Source organism: Acanthamoeba castellanii (assembly GCF_000313135.1).
Source record: "Acanthamoeba castellanii str. Neff unplaced genomic scaffold scf7180000084772, whole genome shotgun sequence".
Lineage (NCBI taxonomy): Eukaryota > Discosea > Longamoebia > Acanthamoebidae > Acanthamoeba > Acanthamoeba castellanii.
Window position 1 is genome coordinate 50,980 of NW_004457676.1, and position 26,328 is coordinate 77,307.

At 61.2% G+C, this 26,328-nt stretch overlaps 9 protein-coding genes and 2 pseudogenes across 9 annotated transcripts; 4 read left to right on the plus strand and 7 right to left on the minus strand.

Moving 5' to 3' along the window:
- Positions 1-65: 65 nt before the first annotated feature.
- ACA1_272500 (uncharacterized protein) lies at positions 66-215 on the plus strand (the record flags this gene model as incomplete). The annotated part of the gene is made up of 1 exon (XM_004353705.1): positions 66-215. A coding segment is annotated over one exon (150 nt), but the record flags the coding sequence as incomplete, so codon positions are not given.
- A 663-nt stretch (positions 216-878) lies between these two features.
- On the minus strand, positions 879-1,234 carry ACA1_272510 (uncharacterized protein; the record flags this gene model as incomplete). Its single annotated transcript, XM_004353706.1, has 2 exons — positions 879-1,062; positions 1,122-1,234. 2 exons carry the CDS (start codon positions 1,232-1,234, stop codon positions 879-881), a joined length of 297 nt encoding a protein of 98 aa, XP_004353758.1.
- A 92-nt stretch (positions 1,235-1,326) lies between these two features.
- On the minus strand, positions 1,327-3,035 carry ACA1_272520 (annotated as a pseudogene).
- Positions 3,036-3,579: 544 nt separating this feature from the next.
- Positions 3,580-6,589, plus strand: ACA1_272530 (von Willebrand factor type A domain containing protein; the record flags this gene model as incomplete). Its single annotated transcript, XM_004353707.1, has 13 exons — positions 3,580-3,592; positions 3,761-3,841; positions 3,933-4,026; positions 4,116-4,255; positions 4,336-4,436; positions 4,532-4,732; positions 4,809-4,922; positions 4,998-5,081; positions 5,177-5,218; positions 5,336-5,374; positions 5,455-5,708; positions 5,788-6,316; positions 6,398-6,589. The coding sequence occupies 13 exons, from the start codon at positions 3,580-3,582 to the stop codon at positions 6,587-6,589; spliced, it is 1,884 nt and encodes a 627-aa protein (XP_004353759.1).
- Positions 6,590-6,661: 72 nt separating this feature from the next.
- On the minus strand, positions 6,662-7,989 carry ACA1_272540 (leucine rich repeat domain containing protein; the record flags this gene model as incomplete). The annotated part of the gene is made up of 8 exons (XM_004353708.1): positions 6,662-6,788; positions 6,858-6,942; positions 7,071-7,119; positions 7,190-7,285; positions 7,375-7,466; positions 7,590-7,672; positions 7,752-7,828; positions 7,921-7,989. The coding sequence occupies 8 exons, from the start codon at positions 7,987-7,989 to the stop codon at positions 6,662-6,664; spliced, it is 678 nt and encodes a 225-aa protein (XP_004353760.1).
- A 681-nt stretch (positions 7,990-8,670) lies between these two features.
- ACA1_272550 (RNA recognition motif domain containing protein) lies at positions 8,671-11,432 on the plus strand (the record flags this gene model as incomplete). Its single annotated transcript, XM_004353709.1, has 8 exons — positions 8,671-9,168; positions 9,269-9,544; positions 9,620-9,826; positions 9,900-10,035; positions 10,154-10,326; positions 10,421-10,520; positions 10,802-10,890; positions 10,968-11,432. The coding sequence occupies 8 exons, from the start codon at positions 8,671-8,673 to the stop codon at positions 11,430-11,432; spliced, it is 1,944 nt and encodes a 647-aa protein (XP_004353761.1).
- Positions 11,433-11,881: 449 nt separating this feature from the next.
- Positions 11,882-13,159, minus strand: ACA1_272560 (annotated as a pseudogene).
- Positions 13,160-13,430: 271 nt separating this feature from the next.
- Positions 13,431-15,517, minus strand: ACA1_272570 (uncharacterized protein; the record flags this gene model as incomplete). The annotated part of the gene is made up of 2 exons (XM_004353710.1): positions 13,431-13,857; positions 13,926-15,517. 2 exons carry the CDS (start codon positions 15,515-15,517, stop codon positions 13,431-13,433), a joined length of 2,019 nt encoding a protein of 672 aa, XP_004353762.1.
- A 621-nt stretch (positions 15,518-16,138) lies between these two features.
- ACA1_272580 (acetylornithine deacetylase) lies at positions 16,139-18,124 on the minus strand (the record flags this gene model as incomplete). Its single annotated transcript, XM_004353711.1, has 7 exons — positions 16,139-16,279; positions 16,389-16,438; positions 16,500-16,933; positions 17,045-17,162; positions 17,233-17,637; positions 17,830-17,951; positions 18,039-18,124. The coding sequence occupies 7 exons, from the start codon at positions 18,122-18,124 to the stop codon at positions 16,139-16,141; spliced, it is 1,356 nt and encodes a 451-aa protein (XP_004353763.1).
- A 97-nt stretch (positions 18,125-18,221) lies between these two features.
- Positions 18,222-20,908, plus strand: ACA1_272590 (R3H domain containing protein; the record flags this gene model as incomplete). Its single annotated transcript, XM_004353712.1, has 11 exons — positions 18,222-18,284; positions 18,366-18,747; positions 18,856-19,030; positions 19,091-19,352; positions 19,426-19,549; positions 19,599-19,770; positions 19,850-20,052; positions 20,112-20,217; positions 20,294-20,376; positions 20,424-20,620; positions 20,696-20,908. 11 exons carry the CDS (start codon positions 18,222-18,224, stop codon positions 20,906-20,908), a joined length of 1,980 nt encoding a protein of 659 aa, XP_004353764.1.
- A 665-nt stretch (positions 20,909-21,573) lies between these two features.
- On the minus strand, positions 21,574-25,953 carry ACA1_272600 (SAM domain (Sterile alpha motif) domain containing protein; the record flags this gene model as incomplete). Its single annotated transcript, XM_004353713.1, has 5 exons — positions 21,574-22,184; positions 22,274-22,385; positions 22,465-24,707; positions 24,811-25,553; positions 25,682-25,953. The coding sequence occupies 5 exons, from the start codon at positions 25,951-25,953 to the stop codon at positions 21,574-21,576; spliced, it is 3,981 nt and encodes a 1,326-aa protein (XP_004353765.1).
- Positions 25,954-26,328: the final 375 nt, after the last annotated feature.

The following is a 26,328-nucleotide window of genomic DNA, read 5'->3' on the forward strand; positions in this document are numbered from 1 at the left end:
CAAGGGCGACGGTGACGGCGAGAGGACGGGCAGAGGGGTCGAGGGCGAGAGGACGGGCGGGGTCGATGGCGACGGCAACGGCGACGGCGACAGGACGGGTGGGGTCGAGGGCGAGGGCGACGGTGATGGTGAGAAGATGGGCCAGGTTGAGGTTGACGGCTGGGGTGAGGGCGAGAGGACTAGCAGCTCTGGCGTTGGAAGCGGGCAACCTCCAACATGTTGTTTGAATTGCGCTGCAGACATCCATCGACCACAGGAGCAGAAGCAAAGTCGATCCATCTTTTTGTGGCAACAAAGAGAAAGAAACCAAAGGAAATCGCAAAGCTATTTCTTGTCGACTGATGACGAACCATTACTCAACTGGCGGAAGCCGCCTTAAGAAGCGTGTCGCGTCTACGGGATCGCCTTTATCGTTATGATCTATCGTCTGCCTCACTCGTCCTTCCATGGTGGCCGCAGTAGACCAACCTGATCTTAAGGACCTCGGCCACTTCGTTCGCTGTCCTCTTGGCGCTCCCGCTCGACGAGGAGATTACAACCTGTGGTCTCACAAGCCTGTGGATAGCGGCACGGTACGCTCTCTCTGTTGTATGATGTCAGTCTCTTGCGGTGCTATGGCGAGCCGCACCACCAGTGGTGGTACCCGCGTGCGAGGAGTGCGAGGGCGAGCCGCCGCTACCGTGCGAGTCGGCGGCGACGCGTAGTGCAGTCCACCATGATAAACGGTGGTGCAATGAGATATGTGATTGCTGTGCAGCAAGAAGTCCAAGGTCAAGAGTGTACTTCAAGATTACCTTGCTGCCGTCAACAGCTGCACAGTGACCAGGGAGGCGAATACCTTGGGTGCTGGCGTTGCAGCAGCAGCTTCTGCCAGTGCCTCACAACAATCGCTCCTTGAGGGTGGCACATGGCGCCGCGCCGCATACGAAGTTGCCTGTCTTGCTGTTGATGAAGAAGGGTACGCCTCTACACTTGCCCTGCGCTGCCTCCTGGTACCGCCCGTAGTTGGTCTTGTCCGACCGTATCTCCAGTCGCTGCAGGCTACGGCCCTCCGGCATGGCCCTGGCGCCAATAATAATTAAAAATAAAAGCAAAAGAAAGCAAGAACATTGGGGGCGCACTGCTGGAGGCATTCGACTTCGGGCAGAACCCGCTGAGTGAACGGGCAGGTCTCGCTGAAGTAAAACATAAGATCGTCCGCTGGCAAACTTCCCGCTGCCGCTTCTTCCGCCATCTCGAGATTGTTTTGTGGTGTGCTGATTAATTTGATTTGATTTTATGGGGCGGACCATTTGGGCTGGCCAAAGAAAAGTGTGAATAAAATATTCACCCCCGCACTCGTGAGAGGCTCGTGATGTCGTCGTCGTCGGTGAAAGGAGCGATGAGCAGGCGGTGGATCATGCGCTGGGTGAGCGGCGACGAGCCGCCCTTGGCCTCGCTCCGGTGGTAAGCCAGAACGTCGAGTAGGTGCTTCCGGTCCCCCTGCGGGTTGGACTGGCCGAGCGACCAGAGGAAGAGCTGCGCGAACAGGTCCCGCTGAGCATTGCTTCCGCCGATGCCAACGAACGAATGGACCAGGGGTGTCGCCTCGGGGTCGGCGACGAGCGGCAGCAGGAGCGAGGTGGCTTTCTCGTAGTCTTTGTCCCGGTAGGCGGCAAAGGCCTTGCAGAGCGGCTCGGCCACTTCGGCAGTCATCTTCCTGTTGCCGATCTTGGCCTGCTGCTCGTTCCCTCCCTGGGCGAAGCCGTTGAGAGAGCTCATCAAGCGGGCATAGCCCTCCTTGTCTCCCGCTCCTAGCAGAGCCACGGCGTGGTGCACATCGTTGTACGCCTATTGCAATATTGGTCCATTAGTCCACCATAGATCCCTCTTCGGGCATGCGCCAGGGAGGCGCGTGTGTTGTACCAAAACGTGGTCATTTTGGTGGGGCGCGAAGAGCTCAGCCACTTGCTTCCACCGATCGCCAACGGATCCGCCTGGACGTGGCTGGTTTGTTAGAGGGTGCAGGGTGCAGAAGGCGAGCTAGCGATACCATCGAATTCGATCCTCTGCAGGAGGGAAGCGGCATCGACTAGATCGAGCATCGCGCCGGAGGACTTCATCAGGGGAGCGATATGGTGGTCGAAGATCTGCAGAGCTTGCTGGTGTTTACCCTTCTCCACGTAATGGAGCGTCATGTGCCACCATAGGTGACACGCCAGTCCAGTGCACCACTGTTCGACAGAGCGCGCGTCAGCATCTTGTGCCCCTCTCGCTCGTTGAAGAGTACCTTCCAGTTGGCCATCTCCTCAGTGAGGAAGTTGATGCCTTCCTCCTGTTTGCCTTGCATCTCGTGCACGTGTGCCAGTGCATGGATGGACCAGGTATCTCTTGGGTTTATCGCCAGCGCCGCCTTTGCCCTCCTCTCCGCCTGCTCGTAGCTACTTGTCGGGAAGAACAGGTCATGCGGTTGAGCGAGCGTGAGGGATGCCGCTGACCAATGCAGTGTTCGCGTACCAGAGATTTTCTTCCAGGCTGAAGGCAGACATGCCCAGGAGGTAGCCAAACATGTGCTCATTGTTGGCAGACCTTTCCCACTCGCCAAGCACTCTGTCAAGCGACTGCTTCATCTCCGGGGCCTTCCCCTGTCGTGAGGGAAAGAGGCGGTGCGGTGAGACATCATCCTCACGATCCGGCCCAACCAAGCACGCAGGGCAGAGGGTACGAGGAAGAAGTAGGCGTCATGAGCAAACTTGACCGCCAGTTCATCACGGGGGTGGCGCGAGAGGATGTCCTCCCACACGCCCACAGCCTCGTGCATTGACTCCTTGGCCACCCACTTGTCCAGTGCTTCCACGTGCGCCTTCTCCACTTCGGAGGCTCCTAGGCGGTTGACCGCCTGAGTCACCTGGCATCAGTGACCAGCAAACACTCACTCACAACTCGGCAGGAAGAGGGAGACAGGGAAGAACCTTTCGCGCCGCGCTGAGCGGGTCTTGGACGTGTGGCGAAGTGTATGGCAGTCCTGTGCTGAACAGGGCCAGGCCCGCCCTCATCACATGGCCCAGCACTGCGGCCACTCAGAACGAGAAACCAGCAGCCACAAGGGAGAGAGGGGGGGACGGCATACCGAGGGCGGGCTCGGCTTGCACTGATTGCTCTGCAGACAGCAAGGGATTCCCGAAGATGCCAAAGTGCTGGCCACACGAGCGAAAGATGAAAATCTCAATCGATTTTGTGTTTTCACATTAAACAACACTTACCTCTACTATGGATGAGTCAAGGAGGTGGCGCGCCTGGGGGCTGCCCCTGCTAGAGGAAGCAGCAGCCCACGTCTTCAGCCCAACGCTCCACCCGCTGCGGCTCAAGGACAACCGCGGTACAGGCGCGCTCCACCCCCTTGCAGTCGCTCTGGTCAGTCGCATCGTATTTTTTTGAGTGTGCGTGAGCGTGCGCTAGTGCTCGCTCTTGCGTCAGCCGGTGATCACTCAACGTGCCTCTTCCTTATTGAGTTATTATTTTCTTTTAAACTTTCCTTTTCTTCTCCCATTGCATTTCCCATGAAGTGAAGCTGAACGGCGGGTCGTGCACTGAATCGCGATGGACTGCTTAGGTGCGCACACCTCCTCTCTTGGGCAGCTCGTGCTTTGCCATCTTACGTCTTTAGTTCACCTATCTTGCCAAGTATGGAGAAGCGTGGTGCGGTTTTGCCCTGGTTGGGTGCTCGTCTTGCCTGGGCTTACCTTTTTCTATCGTTCGCGTTCTTCTTGCGCTGGCGCAGCGGGAGCACAGGATATTGGGAACTTCAACGTCGTGCTTTCCAATGGCCAACTGCCATCTGAGTCCAGCATCACCCACGAAGGTTGCCCCCCCCCCGGTGCCCTCGTCTTGCACTCTGTTTTTCCTGCAGGAAAGTTTGCACCAATAACGTCGTTTTTTGTGGTGCCACGCAGGAATGTTCAATGAGCACTTTTTCGCGGTGGGAAGCGAGACTGAGAAGCCCTTCTCGTGCCAGTGGTTCACCGCAGTCTCTCCTGACCCTCTCAGGTAAAACACCGACACCGACACCACCCCACCTTAACCCTGCTCGAGGTGTCGGTATCGGTCTCTCTAACACACCGCGTATACGAACGCAGTGGCGAGGTAGAGTACTGGGTGGGGTGTGGCTTGCGCGGACGTCTCGACGGGGAGGGCATCCGCAAGTACGGACGCCCGCGCCTCAACCTGGTGCTCGTGCTCGACATCTCGGGGTCCATGAGCAACCCCTTCCGTAGCGGTACAGCTGCGCATCTGCCCTCCATTGTCTCCGACCACGTGCGCGACGTGCAACAACACAGGGCTCATCTTGAGAAACAGGGGATGCCAAGAACATGCTGGAAGTGGCCAAGGACTGCGTAGTGGCGCTCATCGACCACCTCACACCTGAGGACTCGTTCGGCCTGGTGGCGTTTGACACGGTATGTCCTTGGCGGCAATCATGTGACCTTCAAACGACGCGCACAACTGCACACGCACACGGCGCCAGGCTCATTGTGTTTTGGACCATGTACAGAGCGTGGAAGTGGTGCAAGAGCTGGCGTCGATGAAGACCTTGGACGTTGCTGCCTTCAAGGAAAAACTATTTAAGTTGCAGCCTCGCGGAGGCACCGACATGGAGCTTGGCATCAACGGAGGCGCTAAGCTCTTTGAAGGTCTCGCCAACGAAGCTGGCACAGGCAAGCAGAACCGTATGATGTTCCTCACCGACGCCCAGGTAGGAACTTTTTCGCACCACCAGTGCGCAGCTTGCGCTCACCAGCGCCGCCTCTCACGTCGTGGCCTGTGTGCAGCCCAACTCGGGGTCGACTTCGCCCGATAGTCTGATGGGAATCTGCAAAGCCAACGCCGAGACGCGCAAGATCTACACCTCGTTCTTCGGTCTCGGAGTCGACTTTGGTGTCGAGGTACGCACGGCCTGGTGCTGATTGCCGGAGAGGTCGGCCTCTGATCTCCTCTCTTTTATTATTCTTCGTCGCCAGCTGGTGGAGGCGATCAGCCACATCCCGGCATGCAACTACTTCACCGTTCAGTCACCCAAAGAGTTCAAGCAGCTCATGGACAGGGTACCGTCGTCTCCCAAACTAGACCTCTCTTTAGAACTCATATTCGTACGAACTTTGCTTGCTTACACGTATGTCCCCCTCGTGTGCCTTACCAGGACTTCGATTACATCGTCACGCCCTCCTGCTTCAACGTTCAAGTAAAGATTGCTTCGTCGTCCACCATCGAAGCCGAGAGGTAGACCCACACGGCCGCGCGTACATGTCCCACGTCCTAGCTGCTCACACATCTGCTTTTTGCCGTCGTGGTTTCAGAGTTTACGGATCCCGGCCACGAGATTCCTCAGCAGGGCGTGGTACGAACGGCCGCGGTGAGAGGCCCGGTGTGAGTGACGTGCCCAACTCATGTTTGTGTTGTGCTTGACGTCTCCACCAGTTGCTGGAGATCTTGAGCACGTTCCCGTCACCCAAGGAAAACGACGACCAGACCAAGGGAGGCATCGTGCTCATCAAGCTCAAGAAGCCGCAGCAGCAAGCTGGAGAGGCCGAGCTCAAGGTGGTGGTGTCCTACGATGACGCCGACGGTAAGCACTACTCCGACGAAAACACCATCGCGGTGAGCTTGGCGGCAGTCAACGGCAAGGGCTACTATTCTGGTTCCGCCATACGCAAGGCAATCGCCCTAGCCAGGTACCTCGCCGAGTCACACACACAGCACACACACATCACTCAACCATGTACTTGCCCCGCTAATGTGGAACACGACCAGATTCGTGAACATCATGAAGTGGTGGATTCGCGACACGAGCAGCGGCAAGTCCGATGCCAGCTCGGCATCGGTGTCACAAGCGGCCGGCGTGCCTGTCCCGCCGGTGGACCCGCTCAAGGGCAACAGTTGGACACCTCTGGCCGTATCGAAGCACTACAAGGCCGCGTTTGCCGAGTTCCTGAGCCACTACGAGCGCGAGCTCGAGGCCCTGGCCGATGCCGAAGGGGGGGAGGAAAGCGAGGACCACCAGCACCTGGCGGAGCACACCCAAAAGCTGCTGGGCCTCATCAACAACGTTTCGGCTGAAGAGATCGACGCGAGCATGCACGCAGTGCTGACTGACGAGGAGGTGGAAAGCGGCAGCGTGGACAGCCAAGAGCTGCGTAAGCGCGTCGAGGTGGCTCTGGGCACTGGCACCCGAGCTGTCGACCTGGCCGACAAGCAGTATTGTTTCGACCAGGAGGTCAAGAGGCGCATCAAGGAGATTCTCGTCCGCAAGCTAACAGCTGCCGTGACGGCCGAAGGCGAGGTAAGGCAGGCAACTTTTTTCGCGCTCAACACACGCCACACACACACACACACATACAAACTCATCCCCGTTGGCCAACAGAACAACTTGAGGGCGGACCAGAGCAAACGCGAGGCCCTGGCCGAACGGATCGCAGGATTCGCGCTGGCACGCAAGGACAGCGCGGGTAAGGAACAGTGGCAACGCATCGCTCTCTCCGAACTCGAGAAGTTGCTTCCGACCGTGCAGCAGCCCAAGAAGGGGCTGATCGACCAACTGAAGGGCTGGTTCTGAGCTCTCCACGCCACGCCCGTGTTTTTATTTATTTATTTCTTTTTTTTTATTTTTCGCACCGTTGTGCTTTTGTCATGTAAAAGCGGCTGGGTCAAGCACCGCCTCCTTTCTCACGCCTTTAACTACATCAGGGTCGTCCGCATCGTGCCACGCGTTGTAGCAGCCCAACCGGTCAAAAGTGAACAAACACGGCGTCGCACTGTGCCGTGTGTGCGTGAGAGCGGTGAGAGAAGGCGCAGTACGGGATTGTGCGAGAAGGAGGGCGTACGTGGGTTCTCCGCCCCAGTAGCCGGCTGCTCGTCGGTTCTGCTTCTGGCGCGGGGCCAGGTTGACTCGCCGGATGACCACTACGGCTGGGCGGCCCGTGCACTTGCGTCTACAGCGCCAGCACCTGTACGTGTCTCGGAGGTACCTGAACACGGCCACACGCCTAAGCACAGTGCCGCCACGCGTGTGTGCGTCGTGCGCATGTGGGTCGTACTCCTGGAGGTCTTGAGGTAGCTGTTGTATTTGATTTCGGTTGTCTCGCCCTACACCAATGCATGAGTACCGCGACAGACACGGGTAGGGGGAGGGGGGATGGAGGGTAGTACGGTGGACGAGGACGGCGCAGCAGGCCAAGTTGAGCAGCGTTGGCACCGCGACGGGTTCACACCTTTCGATTTGGGCTTGCTTCTCTTCCGTGAGCATTGAATCCTGTTGCAGTGGGATTGTTGGTATAGCACGGTGACTAGGTGTCCTAGGGTCTCTGAGACTAGGCTACGAGGCCTTCGTTCACCTCGCACCTTGGCGCTGTTCCACTTGAGCAGGAAGCCCGGGTCAGCACGAGCTCGCAACATGATCTCGGCGGGCATGTACAGGAGAGTGGGATTGCCCTCTGTGGTCGGTACAAGAGCGAGCGACAGTCAGCATGCCCCACCAGAAGGGGAAAAGAAATATGAATGAGTGCAGAGCCGAAGAGAGGAGGCGCGGGAAAGGAGAAAGTGGTGGCGATGCGCACCGAGGTAGAGATCGTGCAGTGAGGTCATCTTCGCTACACTCGTGGGGAAGGACGTGATGCGGTTGTAGGCCAGTATCAACGCCCTGCAATAATAATCAACGCACACAACCCCTCAGCTGCTGGCCCCAGCCCAGGCCGCCTTGATTTCGCTGCGAAATGTACCCCAAGCCCGTGAGCCGTCCTATGGCCTTGGGAATAGGACCAGCGATCGAGTTATGGGACAGATTGAGGTATCGCAGCTGCCGGTATCGATCGACATGCAGCCAACACACTCAGTGAGCTCACTTCCCACAATCGGGACCACACGGGTATGTGGAAGTAGGAACCAGACCTTGTGGAAGGAGAGCAGCGACAGTGGGAATGAAGTGAGCAGATTCAAGTGGAGGCTCAGCTTCTCCATGCACTCGGCCACCTGGTGTGCGAACAGGTGAACAAGTAGTTCTTTAACGTTTAAAAGAAATAAAAATAAAAATAAAAATACAAATGAGGGAGAGTGCCTGAGGGAGGAGGGGCGAGTCCAGATGGCGGATGGAGTGGTTGTTCAGGTAGAGTGTGTCCGCCCCGCGTGCCGCTGCCTCCTGCAGCCGCAGCTCCACATCGGCCGGGGTCCTCTCTCGGCCCACCCTCTTGCCAACATTGCGTCCTCTGTCCTCATCGTCCTCCGCACGGAGTAACTCCCCCTCTCGCCGTTCCTCCTCCTCCCCTCCTTCGTTCCGTGCCTGCCGTTTCCATTCCTTCTTCATCCGTGTGGATGTCGCGCGTTGTATTTTCTGCCCAACCAAGCGCTTTTCTCTCATTTTCTCAGCTGAGTTGGCCCGGTGTGCTCCTTGAGGGTGCTGTGACGCGCCAGAACACGAAATCACAACAACACATGGGGCAGGGTCATCCCACAGGGGCTAGAGGTGCATCTGGATCCTCGTCATCTCCCCAAGCTTCCTCAACTTCATCATCATCATCATCATCACCTTCATCTCCACCTACTTCGAATGGCTCTACCAAAGATGCGGGCAGCGTTCCAGTCGACCTCCCACCACAACCACACAGCACAGTGGAAGCTGAACCAGGTGGCAGCAGCACCCAGATGTTTTTGCTCGAGCTGGCAGCGGAGGGAGAGGTGGCGCCCGCGGCGGGTGAGCTCCCCACGACCGTACCGGTGCCCGGTTGTCAGGTCATCGAGGAGGAAGAGGAAGAGGAGGAGGAGGAGGCCTACCACGACGATGGGATTCACTACGACTATGAGGGCGAGGACATGGGCTCGGCCGACGATACTGATGACGAGGACGACGGCGGGGTGAGCGTACAGCAGGGCGAGACAACATTATCATCACCATCACCATTATCGACGGCGGCGGTGGCGGCAGAGGCCAACCGGGCAGAGGGGATTGCGCCAACGACCGAGCAGACGGAGCAGGCACGACCACAACAGCAGCGCCGTAGAACGGAGAGCGACGCCAGGCCGCTCGACCGCGCGGAACTCGGTGCGGACGAGAAGGAACGAGCCCTGGCCGCCATGCTCGCATCATTCAACGCCTCCCACGCGCTTCAGGTGACCGGCGTAGGAAGCGACATCACCACGGCCGTACGCCTCTCTCTCTCTCTCTCTTTCTCTCGGCTCGCTCTGGCATGGCGGCTGGTTGCGCTCACACACACACACACGCGCCAACATTTGGGCGCGACAGGACCTGGAGCCGGTGTTTGCCGAGTTCGGAAAGGTGCACGGCTTGGTGGTGGAGCCGTCGCGGCGGGATGTGGTCGTGGTCCGCATGCCGCACGACGCCGCGCAGAAGGCGAAGGCGCACTTTGCCGAGCACCCGCTGAGGGTCAAGGACAAGGAGCTCCAGGCGAGCGACGCCACGCTGGAGTGCTTCCTCTTCGTGGGCAACCTCAACGAAGACGTCGAGCCCGAGCACCTCCGCAGCCTCTTCCAAGCACATGGCGAGCCTGAGCGAACGATTGTACCGCCTCCACGCTCCGTGTGTGTGTGTATGGGTGGGTGGGTGGGTGGGTGTGACCTGACGTAAAGCGTCCAGGTGATGAGGAGCACGGCCACAGGGCGCAAGAAGGGCTACGGGTTCGTCGAGATGCGGACCAAGGCGCAGGCCGGCGCGGCCAAGGCGCTGCTCGGCGCAACCAACTTCCACGGGCGGTCCCTCCGCATCGACTGGTGCCGCCTGGGCAAGCTCGAGGAGCTCCACTCCCCCGTCCTCTTCGTCGACAAGCTGCCTCCTAACTTTACGGTACGCACGCCCCTCGAGGGCTGCACGGGCAGACTGCCCTCTCCCGTACTAATCAACGCGCGGCGTGGTACAGGACTACAATGGGCTGAGGCAGCTGTTCCTCAAGCACGGCACGGTCAAGAACATCAACGTGCCCGTCAATCCGATGAACTCTATACCACGCGGCTTCGCGTTTGTCACGCTTTCGTCGGCCGAGGAGGCGGAGAAGGGTGCGCGCCCACTCGCCTCCCCCACCGCAGCTCGCATAGATCGCGCTACTGGACCGAACACTCACTCCGCGTCCCCTGGTCCGTTGGTTTGGTTGTTTGTGGCCTGGATCGGTCGTAGCTCGCGACGCGCTCCACGACACGGAGTTCCGGGGGTCGCACATCAGGATCAGCTTCGGGAACCCCGCCAAGGCGGACATCGCCACCGGACCCATATCCCCGCGCTTCAATCCCCCCGCGGCCCACCGCGGACAGCCGTATGCCCGTGGCGGACTCTATCCACCACCACTACCGGTACCCACCACCAGGGCTCCGCCATTTCGCATGCACAAGCCCCCCGCTTGTTTGCTCACTCCACGGTCGTTGGCGGGCGCGCGTTGATTTCCAGTATCATGGGCGGGGCGGACGGGGCGGGTACTTTCCACCGATGCGAAACGGGTGGGGCAGAGGTGATTTCAGCTTCGGGCCGGCTCCCGGCTTCCTTGGCCGTGGGTTCGGGCCAGCAGCACGCACGCCCTATGGCCCATACCAGCCACCACACCGTCCCACACCTCCAAACCAAGGTTTTCACTCTCCTCCACCGCACAAGCAACCCTCAAATCCCATCGACGCTGACATCCTATGTGTTGACGTGTACTCCCAGGTTATGGGTTCAGGCCCTCTTTCCATCAGCTACCGCCGCGCGGTGGTGGCTATCGCGGTGGTTCACCGAGTTCCGCGGCGCCGCCGCTTCTTCCCACGCCACCGACCGCACCGGCCCCTGCCCCAGTACTGGGCGGCCCCTACTCCAGCTACCGTCCGACCGGACCCTCCTACCAGCACAGCCACATACCGCCAGGCGGCCCTCCTTCAGCCAAGGTACCCTGAGCGCAACCGAGTGCCTCGTTTTTATTGAATTGGCTCATGGGCCGCTTTCTTGGGTTGGTGGTGGACAGCGGCCCAACCTCGGGTACCAACCCCCGCAGCCTTCCTACCAGCCGCCACGACCGGCGTACGCCCCGCCGCATCGGCCCGTCTACGCCCCGCCGGCGCCACACACGCGACCCACGGCCTACTCGGCCCCTCCGCCATCTTCGCATCCGCGGCCCAGCGTGATCGCTGGCTACGGCTCGTATGGCGCAGCGCCTACTTCCTCGCTAGGGGCCTTCCGCGGCGCGCCTGCCCCGAGCCGCCCTCCTTACGCGTCGGCCGGTCCGGCAATCACGTCGTTGACCTACGGCTACCACGCCCAGCAGTCGCAGGTGGGAGGCGGCCAGAAGCGGACGCACGAGCAGATGCAGGGCAGCCCGGCGGCGCCCGCGTCACACGGCTTCCCGTCCTACCCGCCCGCCCAAGCGGGCTTCGTCCCCTACGCCCCGCCCAACTTGCGCAACCCGCCCAGCAGGAGGCCCCGCTACTGATCCCCCAAAGATACGGAGCGCGACACACTGTGCGGCGCCGTCGCTGCTGCTTCGGTACTTCTCATTCTAGTGGTGGAGTGGGAGTGGATGGCGCGGTATGGCGTGGCATGGAGAGGAGGGAGGGCGAGAGCGTGGAGGGGGGATGTGCACAAGTGTAGAGAAGTGATGTAAGGAGGTGAAGGCGGAGGAGAAGCATGAAGAGGAGGTATTGGAGAGGGGCAAGCATCAGCGGCTGAAGGGAAGGGAGGAAGGAAATGGAAGGGCACCACTGCTATGTTCACCGCCACTCAAATAATTAATTCCCCAACATCAGCACACAGCAACAACGCTCACTGCATGGCGCACACGACACACGACACACGCACACGCACACGCACGACAAATTGTGGTTGGGTGTGTCTGCTTGTTGCTGACGTCACACGTAAATAAACACGCCACGGTTCATTACTTCAAGCTGCTGTTTGTGAGGGAGGAGGTGGCGATGGGGCGATGAAGTCGATGACGGCAAAGTGGGTGCGGGTGGGCACAAACTGGAGGGCCATCTCCCGGTAGACCTCGTCGTCGGCAAAGTCGGGTCCGCAGCAGTCGAGCCAGTACTCGTCGATGAAGGCTCGCACCAGGTCTGCCTCGATCGTGTCCGTCCGCGATTCGGCCGTCGGCTGGTACACCCCGAGCCACAGCCCCTTGAAGGCCTCCTTCCCTTCGGCCAGCGGCGGCTGGAAGAACTCCACCACCACCCGCCTGAAGCCAAGCTGCACCCAAAAGCATCAGTCCTCCACTCGACGTGTCTAAAAAAAGAACGAAGAAGCGCGAATGCGGCGTGGGCAGTGGCGGAGGGACCCACCTGGTGCATGATGCGTATACGCACGTGGGGCGAGATGACGTCGGTCTCCGCATCCACCTTCTCGGGCGAGTGCGTCTCCTGTACCGCGACGATTGGTAATCAGCACAGCTTTTGAGGCCACAGACGACGAAGTTCTCGAAGGAGGAGGTGGTACGAGGAAGATGGCGCGTAGTGGGGTGCCGTGGCGCTGGAGGGCGTCGCGGTGCATGAGCCGCGCGCCCTCGTCGAGGAGGCGTTGGGCAAGGCCCTGGCCGCGATGGACCGGCGATACCACCACGTACGACACGAAGCCGCACCTGGACTGCAGGTAGTACTCGAACACCAACATGCCGCCCACCATCGCCTTCTCGTCCTTCCCTCCGTCTTCATCTTCGCGGAGACGAGCGAGGAGGATGTGAAAGATGGACTTGGGGTAGCACTCCGGCAGGCTGTCGCGCCAGACGTCGAGCTCGTCGAGCTCCTCCGGCGGGAAGGACGGCACCATGAGCTGATCGTAGAAGCGCTGAAGCAGCTCGTCATGTGCCTCCGGATCGTCGCGCACGTCCACCACCTCCCACAGCCTCCCGTCCATCTTCTCCAATAACGACTGATAATCCAAAAGAAAAAAGAAATCGTGTGCATTAATCGGGAAAAACAAATGAGAAAGCTCAATTTTGCTCATCATCGTGTTGTGTTTATCCGGCAGGTGGAGAGGCTAGAGGGGGTTGGAATGGAGCGCAGCAAAGTCGAGGGGGGCGGGGGCGCCTGTCTTGCTGACGTGCGCTGCGGTGGTCATGATGAGGCAGATCGATGCGAAGGCTGTGAACTTCCACAGCGCCTCCTCCAAGTACTCGATGTCTTCCTCCTCCGTTCGGAACTTCTTGATGATCGCGCGAAACAACATCTCTTCTTCTTTCGTGATGTGCTTGCTTGGTGGTTTGTGTTGGGTGCGTTTTTCCCTTTTCTTCGAATCGATTTTAAGTTGTGTGCTGTGCGTGTGTTGTGTGGTTGTGTCGTGTCTGTCGTAACATTGAAGGTGTCGCAGCAATAAGAACAGCTCACGTCGCGAGCTGCAGCAGAAGTGTCTAACGTGGTTGAGGTTGCAATTATTGAACAAAGAGGTGAAGAAGAAGCAAAAGTGTACAACTGCAGAGTAGTGGAAGGGCACAGTGTGTCTAGCCGGGCACGCCGGAGAGCCGGCTCATGAAGGATCTTGGGCTCGCGGCGGGGGACGGTGCCGAGACATCCGTTGCGCGCCGGCTCCGCCGCAGGAGCTCCTTCTGCTGCTCCTTCTCGCGCTCCCTCTCCCGCTCGCGCTCCTTGCGCTCGGCCTTCTCCCGCTGCTTCTCCTCCTTCCGCCGCTCCTTCTCGAGCTTGCGCTGCTGCGCTGCGTCCGCGGGTTCGTCCGAGCCCATCGGCCCGCTGCTGCTCGACGAGCCGTTGGTGAGCAGGCCGCCCGACGTGCTGAGCCCGCTCAGGCCGACCGCCGCGCGATAGTTGCGGCACGACTTGGAGGTGCGCAGCTCCTTCGTCACCGTCTTGCTGCGCGGCTGCACCGGCGATCCGGGCTTGCTGCCGCCCTTGCCCCCGTTCTCCGGCCCTCTGTCGTTGACACGACCAGTTCTGTTAGGGGTTGGTTGGCAAACAAAGGAAGGGCAGGCAGCACGTACTGAAGCTGTACAATGGTGACGGACGGGTAGGAGTCGGACTGGGCTTGGGTGTCGGGGCCACCGGCCTCCGCGATGACAGTCTCGTTGGCGTAGTAGCCCTCGAGCGAGCCGCGATTGCGGTCCGTGAGGGAGCGCGATCGGGACAGCATGATCCCACGTCGTCGCTTGTCCAGGCCGCCGGACAGCTGCCGCTTGATCCGATCGAAGCTCGACGTCGACGACGTCATCTCGGCCGAGGGGCCGGAGGTGGGAGTTGAGGTGGTGGTTGATGACGTTGAGGTGGAAGTGGAGGTGGAGGTGGAGGTAGTGTCCTCCGAACTCGGGGCTTTGTTGAACATCACCTCGGACTTATTGTCGGCCCGCTTGTCCTTGGACTTGTTGGGGGGCTCCACGCGGAGGGCGTCGCTCTTGTTGCCCACCGACACGCTGCGCTTCTTGGCCTCGTCGGCTACCACCTGCAGATCCCCGGTGCTGCCCGCCGCCGCCGAGACCGTGCAGCTGCGAAGCCGGCCCGCAGCGTCCGGGCGCAGCCCCTGAGCCGACTCGCCCTCAGCGGCCTTCTCCCGCGTGCGCTTGCGCCACTCCGTCGCGGCCTTCTTGTCGCCATCGAGGGTGGTCCCGCGCCGCTCGCGCTTGCCCTTGTCGCGGTTGAGGATGAGGCTGCCGCCCTCCCGCACCCAGCTCAGGTAGCGGAACGACGACGGCGATTGCGAGCCGGAGCTGAGTGGCGACGGGGCCGGCGACAGTGAGGAGGGCGACGAGGGCGTGGGCGAGGTGGGCGTGGTGAGGGGCGACGTGGTGGCCGACGAGGGAGAGATGGCGGGCGAGGTGGGCGACGACAAGTTCGACGAGTCCAACAAGGGCGGGTTGACGGCCTGGACGGTGGTGGCGAAGTTGAGGCTCCACCGCCGCTTGAACTCGAGCTTGAAGGCCGCCCCCGGCCGCACCTCCGGCGTGCTGTCTAGGGTGTCGAACGACAGGGTGCGCCCCTCTTCGCCCAGGCTGCCGCTGTCGCTGTTGTTGCTCTCGTCGCTCTCCTCGTCGTCCACGTCGACCGTCACGCGCCTGTTGCTCAGCGGGGCGGGCACAGGGACCGACAGGTCGCCGTCGCTCTCGTCGTTGGCGCTGCTGTCGTCGCTGTATTCGTTGGTCGACAGCGATCGCGGCTTGAGGAAGAGCGCCCGCCCGGACTCGCCTATCCGCGAGCCCCCGTCCATGAGGCCGTAGACGGGCGAGTGGGTCACCACCCGCTGGTCGCCGTAGCCCCCCTCGCTCTTTCGCCGCCGCCTGGCCTTGAGTATCTCGCTGACCATGAGCGGTGGTCGCAGGCTTTCCTCCATCAGCGAGGCCTGAAGGATGAGGAGCTGCTGCTGTTGCTGCTGCTCGCGTCGCTTGTCTTCTTCGATTCGCTGAAGGTGGGCGAGCCGTTGCCTCTTGCGGGCCTCCTTCTTCTCAGCGCGGACACGAGCTCTGACGGTGTGCCGGGCTTCCTTCTCCAGCCGCCGGGCGATGCACTGGATGCCCAGCTTGGAGGCCATCCATCGCTCTCGATCGCGCTCTTCGTTGGGGTCCTTTACCCAGAAGGAGCCCATGAAGGATCGAGCCAGTCGTGGTCGTCTTCCGAATCTGACGATGATGAAGATGACGACGAGTGGAAGAAGTAGTCCTCCTCCTCGACCACCATTTCCAACGACATCCCCGTCCGCTTGCGATCCATATCGTCTCACCACTCCCACCCCTCTACCGCTAATCTTGTTCTATTGATTGTTTGTTTTTTGTTTTTTGACAGTGGGGCGTGGTGCTCTTGGTTCCTCTTTGAAGATGGAGCGCCGCGTCTGAGGAGGCGCCAGAAGAGGAGAGAGATGCTTCAAAGGAAAAGGAGCCACGGAGGCCGTTTGAAAAGACAAGGCCGTCTTTGACTGCGTTCTTTGGAGGGGGGGGGCAGCGTGGAGCGGGTTGTTATTGGCAACCGCGGTTTCCAAACAACTCTTTGTGTGCACCCGAGTGTTACGTGCCATTTCGCACAACCGTGCCGCTTCGCGTGTGACTCCCCCATAAAGGGCAATCACGACCGATTTGTCCACACCAAGCAGCGCATATTTCGAATTATTTGCCTTTTCGGTACACGGGCGTTTTTTCGTCCGTCTGCTTTGCCACAACACAGGGAAAGGACACGAACGAGGGGGGTTGTGGGTGGGGGGAGCACACTCAATCTACTGCTGGGGCTGGGCCGAGGCCCGGCTGTCGACGAGGTCGATGATCCGGGCGAGCACCTTGAAGCCCTTCACGAAGCTCGACAGCAGGGCGAACTCGTTATCGGCGTGGTAGGCCTCCTCGTCTCCGTAACCAACGGTCTGCACCAGCAAAACCGCGCCATTAACACACACCCATGCCCTGGCTGACAACACATCACATGACACGACACACGACACACGCGTGCTACATTGCGAGGATTGTACGCACCTGCACATCAAAGCCGCCTGCCTGGAGGTCCGCCACAAGAGGGAGCGTGCCTGGAATTCCACGCATGTGTGTAAGTAACAGCGCAGGGTCCGAGGGTGTGGGTGCGCGTACCGGTGTCGGCGAGAGGCTTGACCTCGCCGATGATCTCCTGGGTGGCCTGGGCGAGGGACTTGAAGCCGAGGCTGTCCAGGTGGCAGGCGATGCCCTGCACGGGTTCGCACAGCCACTTCCACTCGAAGACGGCGGGCTCGTCGTCGCCTTCGCGCTTCTTCAGCACGTAGCGGGCGTCGGGTCCCCGGTGGGCCATCTGGTGCAGCGACTCGAACCTCTCCTCGCGCAGCTGAGCCACGGCGTCGTCGACCACCTTGACTGCGTCCTTAATGGAGTAGAAGGGAATCAACCGGATGTCGCCCTTGACCGTGCACTCGCCCGGGATCTGGTTGATGCCGCTCTCCGGCACCGCGATCTGCGTGGGCTTGAGCGACGACGAGCACGGGAAGCCGTACTCCTCCTCCCTCTCGTGCGGAGGGAACCGCTCGTAGAACCTTCACCACCGCACACGCCACACCACACACACACACACACACACACACACACACACACACACACGGTCAGGGAACGGACAATCACAGTGTCAGGAAGTGCGGTGCGGGTACTTCTTCTGGACCTGGATGATGAGGTCGCTGGCCATCTCCAGGGCGTTGACGCCCTTGTTGGGGAAGCCGCTGTGGCAAAGCTTGCCCTTCACCTTCAGCTCCCACTGGCAGAGACCACCTGCAGCCATCAAGTACGCATTCAGTACCACGGATGGATGGGGGAAGGAACAGAGACGCGAGCGACGAACCGCTGCCGATGTTGGGCTGGGCGTCGGCACAGTCGAGCCAGACCAGAGGGCCGTTCTTCATGGCGTCGAGCTCGCCGTGCTTCATCAGCTCGTCGACACCAATGGGCAGACGACCGCCCGATTCCTCGTCGACGATCAGCACCCCGAACACGCTCACGCTCAGCTGTGGCTTCGTCTCGGCCAACTGCTTGAAGAGATCGGTGAGGAGCGCGCAGTGGCCCAGGCAGTCGGTGGAGCCGCGGCCGTAGAGCTTGTCGCCCTCCACGGTGAGCTTGAACGGGTCGCGCTCCCAGGTCTCCGGGTTGGCGTACACCACGTCGAGGTGCGACCCCACGAAGGCCACCGACGACACATCCTTGGCCACCGCAGGCTTGGCCGCCGGGTACTCGATGATGATATTTCCTCCTGCACGACACACGACACACGACACACGACACACGACACACGACACACGACACACGACACACGACACACGACACACGACACACGACACACGACACACGACACACGACACACGACACGCACAGTGAGACCGGACCAAGAGCTGCAGGGCAGTTGTGTGCCCGCGCGATGCAAGGAGCAAGGAGGGTGCTGTACGGTGCTCGGCGTAGTGAATGTGCTTGATACGCAGAACGCCCCCGTTTTCCACGCGGTAGGGCTCCAGCGCGCTCAGCACATGCCGGCCCGCCTTGTCCTCCTGCGGAATGAAGTCCGGAGGCCTGCACCGATCGATTTGATTTAATTTTTGATTTTAATCAACATTTAAAAACTGTGAGATGCGCAAGGCCGAGTGGGGATCAGCGCACCGGTTCTGCAAATGGTAGGTCTCGCCAATGAGCTTCCCCAGCAACTCCACGAAGAAGGTCTGATCGAGTTCTAACTGTGCTGCCATCTCTGCGGTGTCAAAGCAAGAAAAGAAATTATTCAGAGAAAATGAGGCTGTCGGTATTCGTGGCCAAAGCCACAACCACCAGACTAACAACGAAAAGATGGAAGCCAGTGCACAGTGCGCCATCTGTGCCCATGCCCCAGCGATCCACAAACAGCGCGTGGTGAGTCTGCTTAAGCTTCTTTACCCTGATGATTTTTTATTCATCAAAACCATATATTCTGTATTTGTAATGTGGCTGCAGGTGTCCACGTTCTTTGGGGCAGCCTTGAAGCAGCCCGACGACCCGGCGGGACAGGCCGATGATGATAGAGAAGGTGAGCAGTGGTTCGGTGTGTGCGCCGATTGCGATGTGGTGTGCACCGCCCACCGAAGCAAGCTCGAGGCGCGCATGGCGCAAGCCTTCGCCGATGCGGCCGATGTTGAACGTGCCGGTGAGGGCAAGCAAGCGGCCGACGCGCGACGGCTGCGATGGAAGCGGGTGCGCAGCGCCGCCGGGGCGCTGAAGAAGCGTGCCGGCTCGCTGCCCGCCAAACAGGCCGACGAGTATCGGGAGCTCCTTCGGTCCCACTTCGGCACCGACGACCTCGACGATCCGCATGTGCAGTGGCTGTGGTATGCATACAGTACTTGCCCGCGTGCCACGCTGCTCACATGTCGGCGAAATGCATGTAATCAGCTGATGGCCTGACACTTAGTCCTTGCCGTGGTGTGTTGAAGCTCGTTTGATGCAGAGATCGACGGCGAAGAGGTGAACAGGGTGGTGGCCCAACTGTCGGCGCGGGAGCGACAGGAGTTCGTCGATATCTGGAAGGCGCACTGGTACCAGCTGTTCAAGGCCCAGGGAGCCGCCGTCCCGTCTGGCTGGCACCCCCGCTCCATCCTCATCCATGAGCTGCTCAAGCGGAGGTACGCCACGGGTCCAGCTCTGCGCAGAAGTCGCACAGTGGCTTGACCCGCTCTCCCCAGGGAAAGCAAGGCGCGCTTCCAGCCGGCGTTGGGCCTGCCCACCCCGGTCTACCGCTACGACAAGAGGGCCGAGCAGTGGAAGGAGGCCCCGCCCGATGCGGTCGCCGCCGAGACGGTGCAGACGGACCGGTTGGTGGTGGTGAGCTTCAACGTGCTGTTCGACCTCTACCACGGACTCACGGATCTCATTCACACCCACAAGCGAACGCCCTACGCACTCGACATGCTGCGGGAGCTCGACGCCGACATCATCGGGCTGCAGGTACAGCCCCTCTCTAAGTGAAACCAAGGCGGGCTTCGGCACCACTCACCTCCGCTTCGCCTTCGCCGCGCAGGAGGTGACGCCTCCGTTCCTGAGCTACATGCTGGAGGAGGAATGGGTCAAGGAGCGCTATTATGTCTCCGAGAACGACTTGGCGTTGGCCAAGACCAAGGCGACGAAGAAGTACTTCGATCGTAGTCCTTTGCGACTGTCAGTTTGATTCGCACATATCCATCTGACCTGAAGGCGTGAACGGCAGGGATCTGCAAAGCACGGTCTACCCGTCGGGCCAGTTGCTCTTGTCGAAGCTGCCCTTCCAGGCCAGCGTCTACGCCTTCTCAAACTACAAGCGCCTCGTGTGCGGCGAATTCATCATCAACGAGCGACCCCTGTGCGTTCCCGTCGTCCACCTCAGCAGGTGCCTAGTTCTCCGCCCACACAATCAACCCCCCCCCGCATCGTGTTCACTGATAGCTGGCTGGGGGCTGGGCATGCAGCGAGAAGTCAGAGGGAGCAGGGAGCAGGAGGGCGGGTCAGATCAATACGATTGTGAGTGCGATGCGCGGAGAGAACACCGCGACCGACAGAGCGTGCGTGATGGACTCGATCGTGATGGGCGACTTCAACTTCTCCGACGACAAGGAGGAGAGCAAGCTCATTCCTGATGACTTTGTGGATGCCTGGCTCGCTCTGCGCCCAGGTGCGCGTCAATTTCACCACCATTCGAATGCTTGTTTTTCCCTGACGCGCTTCCTTTAGACGAGGAGGGCTTCACCTTCAACCCGAGCACCAACCTGGCTGCAGCGCTCGTCAGCCAGAGCCAAAAAGGCAGGAGGTTTGATCGAATACTCATCCGCAGCCCTGGGTACAACAACTCCACCCCAACAACTCCACCCCAATCACACAACTCCCGTCGTCATGCTAAGCATCTCTATCGCCAGCGAGGGCCGATTCTGGCACCCAGTGAGCATCGATATGATCGCCACTGAGCCCATCGTGTGGAAAGAGAAGCGCAGGCCGAAGCGTAGGCCCCCCTGGCTTGAAGTGTTCGCGATGCTGGTTTCATCTCAGTTTCGGCCAAGCGACTCGCAACTGAACGCACCTTCCTCACTCTAGGGCCAGACACTGTGGATGAATCAGCGCTCAGCCCCGAGGAGACAGAAGACCTCATCACCACGTTTGCATGTGACGACGCTCGCGAGGTGCTCGAGTTTCCGCCCACGCTCAACAACTTCCAGAGGATGCTGGTGCACCGTATTGCTTCTAGGGTACTCCCGGCGATCTAATGTTGCACGATATCGATACCTACAGCTCACCATGTCCCCCTCTAGTTGGGCCTGCAGCACTACAGCGCTGGAGAAGAGTCAAAGGGGACGCGTTGTGTGGTTGTTGCCAAGAAGAAGGAAGGCACCAGCGCCAAGGCACAGCACAAGGGTGCACCACAGCCTGCCTCGCCGACGGATGCCAGTGGTAGTGAGCCCCTCGAAGAACAGGAGTTCCGCATGCACCCATCCGACCACTTTGGTCTTGCGTGTACACTTCACTTTGGGCTCTGATCATCACCGCCCGCAACAAAAGGCGCCCTTTCCCGGAAGTGGATTTTTGTGCAAACCAGAAAGGGTACAGCAAAACACAAAACAAAGCAAGATGCGCGCAAGTCAGAGAGTGGCCTCTCAGCGGTGGGCGGTTCCAGCCTTGACCGTTTGATGGCCTGTGGCAAAGGAATGCACCACACTTGCTCAAGCATGAACTCCCTGTCCTCTTGTTTGACCTTTTAGCCCTGGCCACCAGGGTCCTGATGTACTCTGGGTAAGCCTGTGCTTTCAGCTTCACATTATGGCCAAAAGGCTGTGTGTCCCACTCCCCAACACCACACAGGTCTTTCTCTGTGAGCTCAAGATCCACACAAGGCGCTGAAGAAGATCAAGCACAGGGGCTACCACATCACAGCCAAGTATCAGGCCAACAGCCATCATCATGGTGGGCGTGTGCTTTGACAGCCACATGTGCAGAGTGGGCCACCTGGTCAGGGCCACCAACGACAGGTCCCCCCCCTTCCTCCTCTTTCTCCCACCAGTGCAGTGGCTGCTCACCTTTCCCGTGAAGGTGACGGAGAGCGGTGGCGCCGTCCGCGAAGCAGAGGTGAGGCTAAGAGTGATTGAGAATAAATAAACTACTACAAGATGAAAGAAGTCGTTCTGACCAAAACAACGCTGCTCGTTCAGTGACCACCAGGTCGGCCGGTGAAGACGATATCGAGGTCGTCGTGCACGCCCTGGAGCAGCATGGGCGAGTCGAAGACGAGGATCTTGCGCTTGCGGGCGGCGAGGAGGGTGCCCACGAGCGACTCGAAGGCGGACTCGGCCTCGTCGTCGTAGAAAATGTCCCGGAACTTGAACAGGCCACGCGGCCCGCCCACCAGCCGCTCGGCGATGTCGCACAGCTTCGACACCTCCTCGTCCACGCTGTAGTCGCTCGGACCCGATGCAGCAGCGGGACCGGCCTTCTTGGGCGCTTCGTCGCCGTTGGCGTTGCCTTCGCCCTCGGCAGCGCCGGTGACGTGCGCGTAGCGCGCCAGCACGCTCTTCTTCACCGGCGGCTTACCGCCGCCAGTCTGCTGTTGTGGCTTGGGCTGCGCGGGCTCGGTCTGGGCCGACTGCGCGGGCTTTCTCGGCTGCGCGACGGGCTTGGCCTCCGGCTGGGCGTCCCTCTTCTGCTCCTCTGCTCGCTCGTCATCTTCATCGTCGAACGCGTACGAGCCGCGGTCCAGGCTCTTCTCCGAGGTCGAGCGCGAGAGCCACTTGGCCGTGGGCTTCTCCTTGCCGAAGCCCTCTGCACCGAGGAGGGAGAGCGTAAGCAGCAGTGGTGACGACGACGAAAGGCTTTCGCGTGAAGAAGAGCCAACTGTCATTGTCTCGTACCCGAGTAGTTGCCCTTGGCCTTGAACAGCTGCTTGAAGTGCGGCTTGCAGAAGTACTTGCCCTCAAGGGAGGCATAGCTGCCCAGCTTCAGCTTACCGTTACAATGATTGCACTGCAACACACACCACGCCCGGTGAGCAAATCGACACAACACAAAAAGAAAAGGGGAGGGTGCCCGGAGCGCGGCGTACCCTGAAGCACGCGACGTGGAAGATGACGCCTTCGGCCGACAGACGCTCGCTGAAGTAGACGGTCTTGGAGCACGCTGCGCACTTCTCATTGTTGATGCGCACGCTCCCGCCCTTCTTCTCGCCGGCGACCGAGCCGACGCCCTCGCCGCCGGTGGCCTTGGCCACCCGCTCCTCGCGCAGCTTGTCACGTCGCTCCTTGTCCCTCCGCTCCTTCTCCTGCTTCTCCTTCATCTCGCGCTCCCTCCTCTCCTCCTCCTCCCTCTTCTGCTTCTCTACCTGCTTCACCGCCGCCGCCGCCTCGTCCTCCTCCTCGTCGTCGTCACCACCACCATCATCGCCGCCCTTGTCACCGGCGTAGAAGGAGACGCGCTTGCCGCCGGACTGGCTTCGGGGCCGCTCCTTGAGAATGCCCTTCGACCCCGCGGTCTCGCCGACGACGGACTCGCCGGCGTCGGCCTCCTTCTCGGCCTCGCCGCCGAGGAACGCGAATCGCTCCTGGCTCAGCTTGCCGCGATCGGCCTTGGCGGCCGCCGGCGCCTCGTCCTTGGCTGTCGCGATCGGAGCGGCGCCGGCGCTGCTGGCGGGCCTCGCCTGCCGTCGGCTCTTGGCGCCGGACTCGCTGGCCTCCTCCTTGGGCGGCGCGACCTCGGCGAAGAGCTCGTCGGGCGATTCGGCGTCGAGGAACGCGAAGCGGTGCAGGTTGAGCTTGCCCACGCTGTCTCGCGCCTTGGTCTCTTGTTGCGCGGCCTTTTGCTTGGCGGCCTCTTCTTCCTCCTTTTTCTTCTTGCGCTCCCTCTCCTCGCGCTCCTTCCTCTCCCGCTCCTCGCGGTCCGCGCGCTCCTTCGCCTCCCGCTGCTGTCTCTGCCTCGCCTCGGCCTCCTTGCGCTTCCGCTCCTCCTCTTGCTGCTGCTGCTGCTCCTTCCTCTGCCTCTCCTCGGCCTCGCGCTTCTCCTTCTCCTTGCGCTCGCGCTCTTCCTTCTCTCGCTGCTGCTGCTGATCGTCGTGGGTCGCTCTCGCCTGGCGTTGGCCGCCTCTGCCGCGTCCGCGCACCTGCGGCAGCGGGCCACGGCCTCCTCTGCCCCTTCCCCTTCCGCCTGCTGGCGCCGCAGCAGCGGCGGCCGGCGGCTTTTCGGTTTCCTCGCGCTCCTTCTGGCGGGCCTCCTCTTCGAGCCTCTCGCGCTCCTCCTCTTCGAAGCGGGCCTTGAGGAGCTGGTAGTCGCGCTCCTCCTGCTCCTGCGCCTCGCGGGCCTTCCGCTGCTCGCGTTCGGCCTCGTCGCGCTCCTCCTGCTCGCGCCTCTCGCGTTCCTCGCGCTTGCGCTGCTCCTTCTCCCGCTGCTCCCGTCGCTCCCTCTCGAAGCGCTCCCGGTGCTCCTTCTCCTTCCGCTCCCTCTCCTCCTTCTCTCTGTCCTGCCTCGCGCGCAGTTCGTCCTCCTCGCGCGCCCGCCTCTCCCGCTCCTCGCTGGCCAGCCTCTCGCGCTTCTCCCTCTCCTCCCTCTCCCTCTCCTCGCGCTCGCGCCTCTCCTTGTCCTCCCGCTCGCGCTTCTCGCGTTCCTCGCGCTCGATCCTGTCGCGCTCCTCGCGCTCGCGCTTCTCCCTCTCCTCGCGCTCGATCCTGTCGCGCTCCTCGCGCTCACGCCTCTCCCGCTCGTCGCGGGCCTTGTCCTCGGCGATCCACTTCTCGCGCTCCTCGCGCTCCTTCGCCTCGGCTTCGCGCTTGCGGGCCGCCTCGGACTCGGCCTCGGCCTTGGCCTTCTGGGCGGCTTCCGCGTCGCGGCTCGTGGCCTGGGATCCAGCGGGAGCGGGCGTGGGCGTGGTGGTGGCAGGGCGACGGCCGCCACGGCCTCGACCGCGCGCCCTCGCCGCGGCCTCCTCCCGGCGCTTGCGTTCGAGCTCCTTGGCGCGCTCCTCCTCTTCGCTGATGCCCAGCAGGCTCTTCAGCGGCGAGAAGATCGAGAACGACGACGAGTCCTCCTTGGGCGCCGGCGAAGAGGCCGCGGGCGGGGTGACCGCAGCGGCAGCAGTCGGGGCGTCGACCGACTTGCGGCTGGGCGAGGTCGCCGAAGTCGAAGCCGGGGAAGCGGGGCTCTTCTCGGCGAAGATGTCGCCCTTGTCCTCGGTGCGCCTGGCACGCTGCGGGGACTTGACCGGCGTCGACGACGCCGCGACCGCGGAACCGTTGGGCGCCGATGATGCGGTGGGCGCGACCGAGTGTCCGCTCAGCTTGGACACAGCCGCGAGAAGCACTGCACGGTGGTGCACCAACCGCGTCAAGCGAGTTGGGTCAGTTTCATGCGCGCGGGGGGTGGGTCGAATTTGAGGGAGAAAGAGTGGAAGAAAACAAGGTACCCTTCCGGTGACCGGGGAGCGTGACGCCGATGGTGTCGAGATCGGCCGAATCCAGCTGCTGGACCACCAGGAGCGAGTCGTAGCCGTTGACCACAAAGTCATCGGCGTAGCGCTCGCACCCGCAGCTGCGCAGCCACTCTCCCACCTCGCCGGCCCTGCCAGCCGCCTTGACGGGCGTGGCCGACACGACGGCAGGCGCAGCCGCTGGGGCGACGGCCGCGGCGGCCTGGACCTGCTGCTGGAGGAGGGCGTGGGTCATCTCCTGCCACCGCCGGCGCTCCTCCTCGACGCGCCGCTCCCACTCGTCCTGCCGGCGGCGCCACTCGTCGTCCTTGGCCACGAGGTCCTTCCGCCAGCGCTCCTCGAGGCCGCGCTTGACCTCCTCCTCGCGCTTGAGCGACTCCTGCAGGGCCTCGTACCGCACGTCGGCCACCTTGCGGCGCACAATGTCCTCCACCTCGTCGCGGCCCAGCCCCTCCTTGACCACCTTGCCGCTGGTGGTGGCGCTGTTGCCGGTGGCGGCGGCGGCGGCGACGGAGGCGGAGGCGGCCGAGACGGAGGCGGCGATGGTCTCGCGGAGCTTGTCGCGCTCGTCATCGAACTTCTTGGTCCACGTGCGCTCCAGCTGGGCGAGCTCCTCCCGCTGCTGGTCCCGCTTCTCGCGCTCCCACTGCTCGCGCTCCACCAGCAGCTTCTTCACCACCAGCAGCTCGACCTCCTCCAGCTCAGGACCCAGCTTCACCCTGCAATAATGATAAAATAAATAAATTTAAATTTTTAGTATTTTCTAAACTATGAACAACTAGTAAATATTAATTTCCATTACTCGTATTTATTGGATATTATTGGAAGGAGAAGGGGGGGGGCGCACTTGAGCCATTCGTTGATTTTGGAGCGATTGGCGACCTCCTGGGCGAGTTCGGCCTCGAGCTCCTCAAACTTGGAGGAGACGTTGGTGTTCATGCGCTGGAGCGAGGGGCGGAGGGTGGTCTTGAGCCATTCGCTGATCTTTTCGCGTTCGGCCTGCTCCTCGCTCACCGTCAGCTTGAGCTTGATCACCTCATCCTTCAGCCCCAGCAACAGCTTCGTCTTCTTCACCGTCGGCGCGTCGTCCTCCGCCGCTGCCGCCTCCCTCTTCTGCATGATGCTGCTGAAGCCCTCTTTGCTCGGTTTCTCACTGATGATGTAAACAACGACCGGCACCTCCAACAGGACGGTGGTGGCAGCAGGAGCAGCAATGCACGACCGTGAGGCGATGTGTGGGGGTGGTGCAGCCGGCACTGAATTGTCCGCCCCACTTTCCGGAGGGCAAAGTGGCGGCGGAGCTTCCTTTTGTTCTCTTCTTCCTTTGTGTCGCGGTTGGTCGAAGCGTTATATTGAACAGGCAGCGGTGTTCCGGTGCTGAGAGGATGAGCAAGGGCGGGGTCGCTGGCGTGTGAGCTGTGATCCAGTCTGGTCGATCCCTCGATTGGTGGGTGGTCAGATGGGTGGTATTGGGTCGATACCATATCCCCAAGT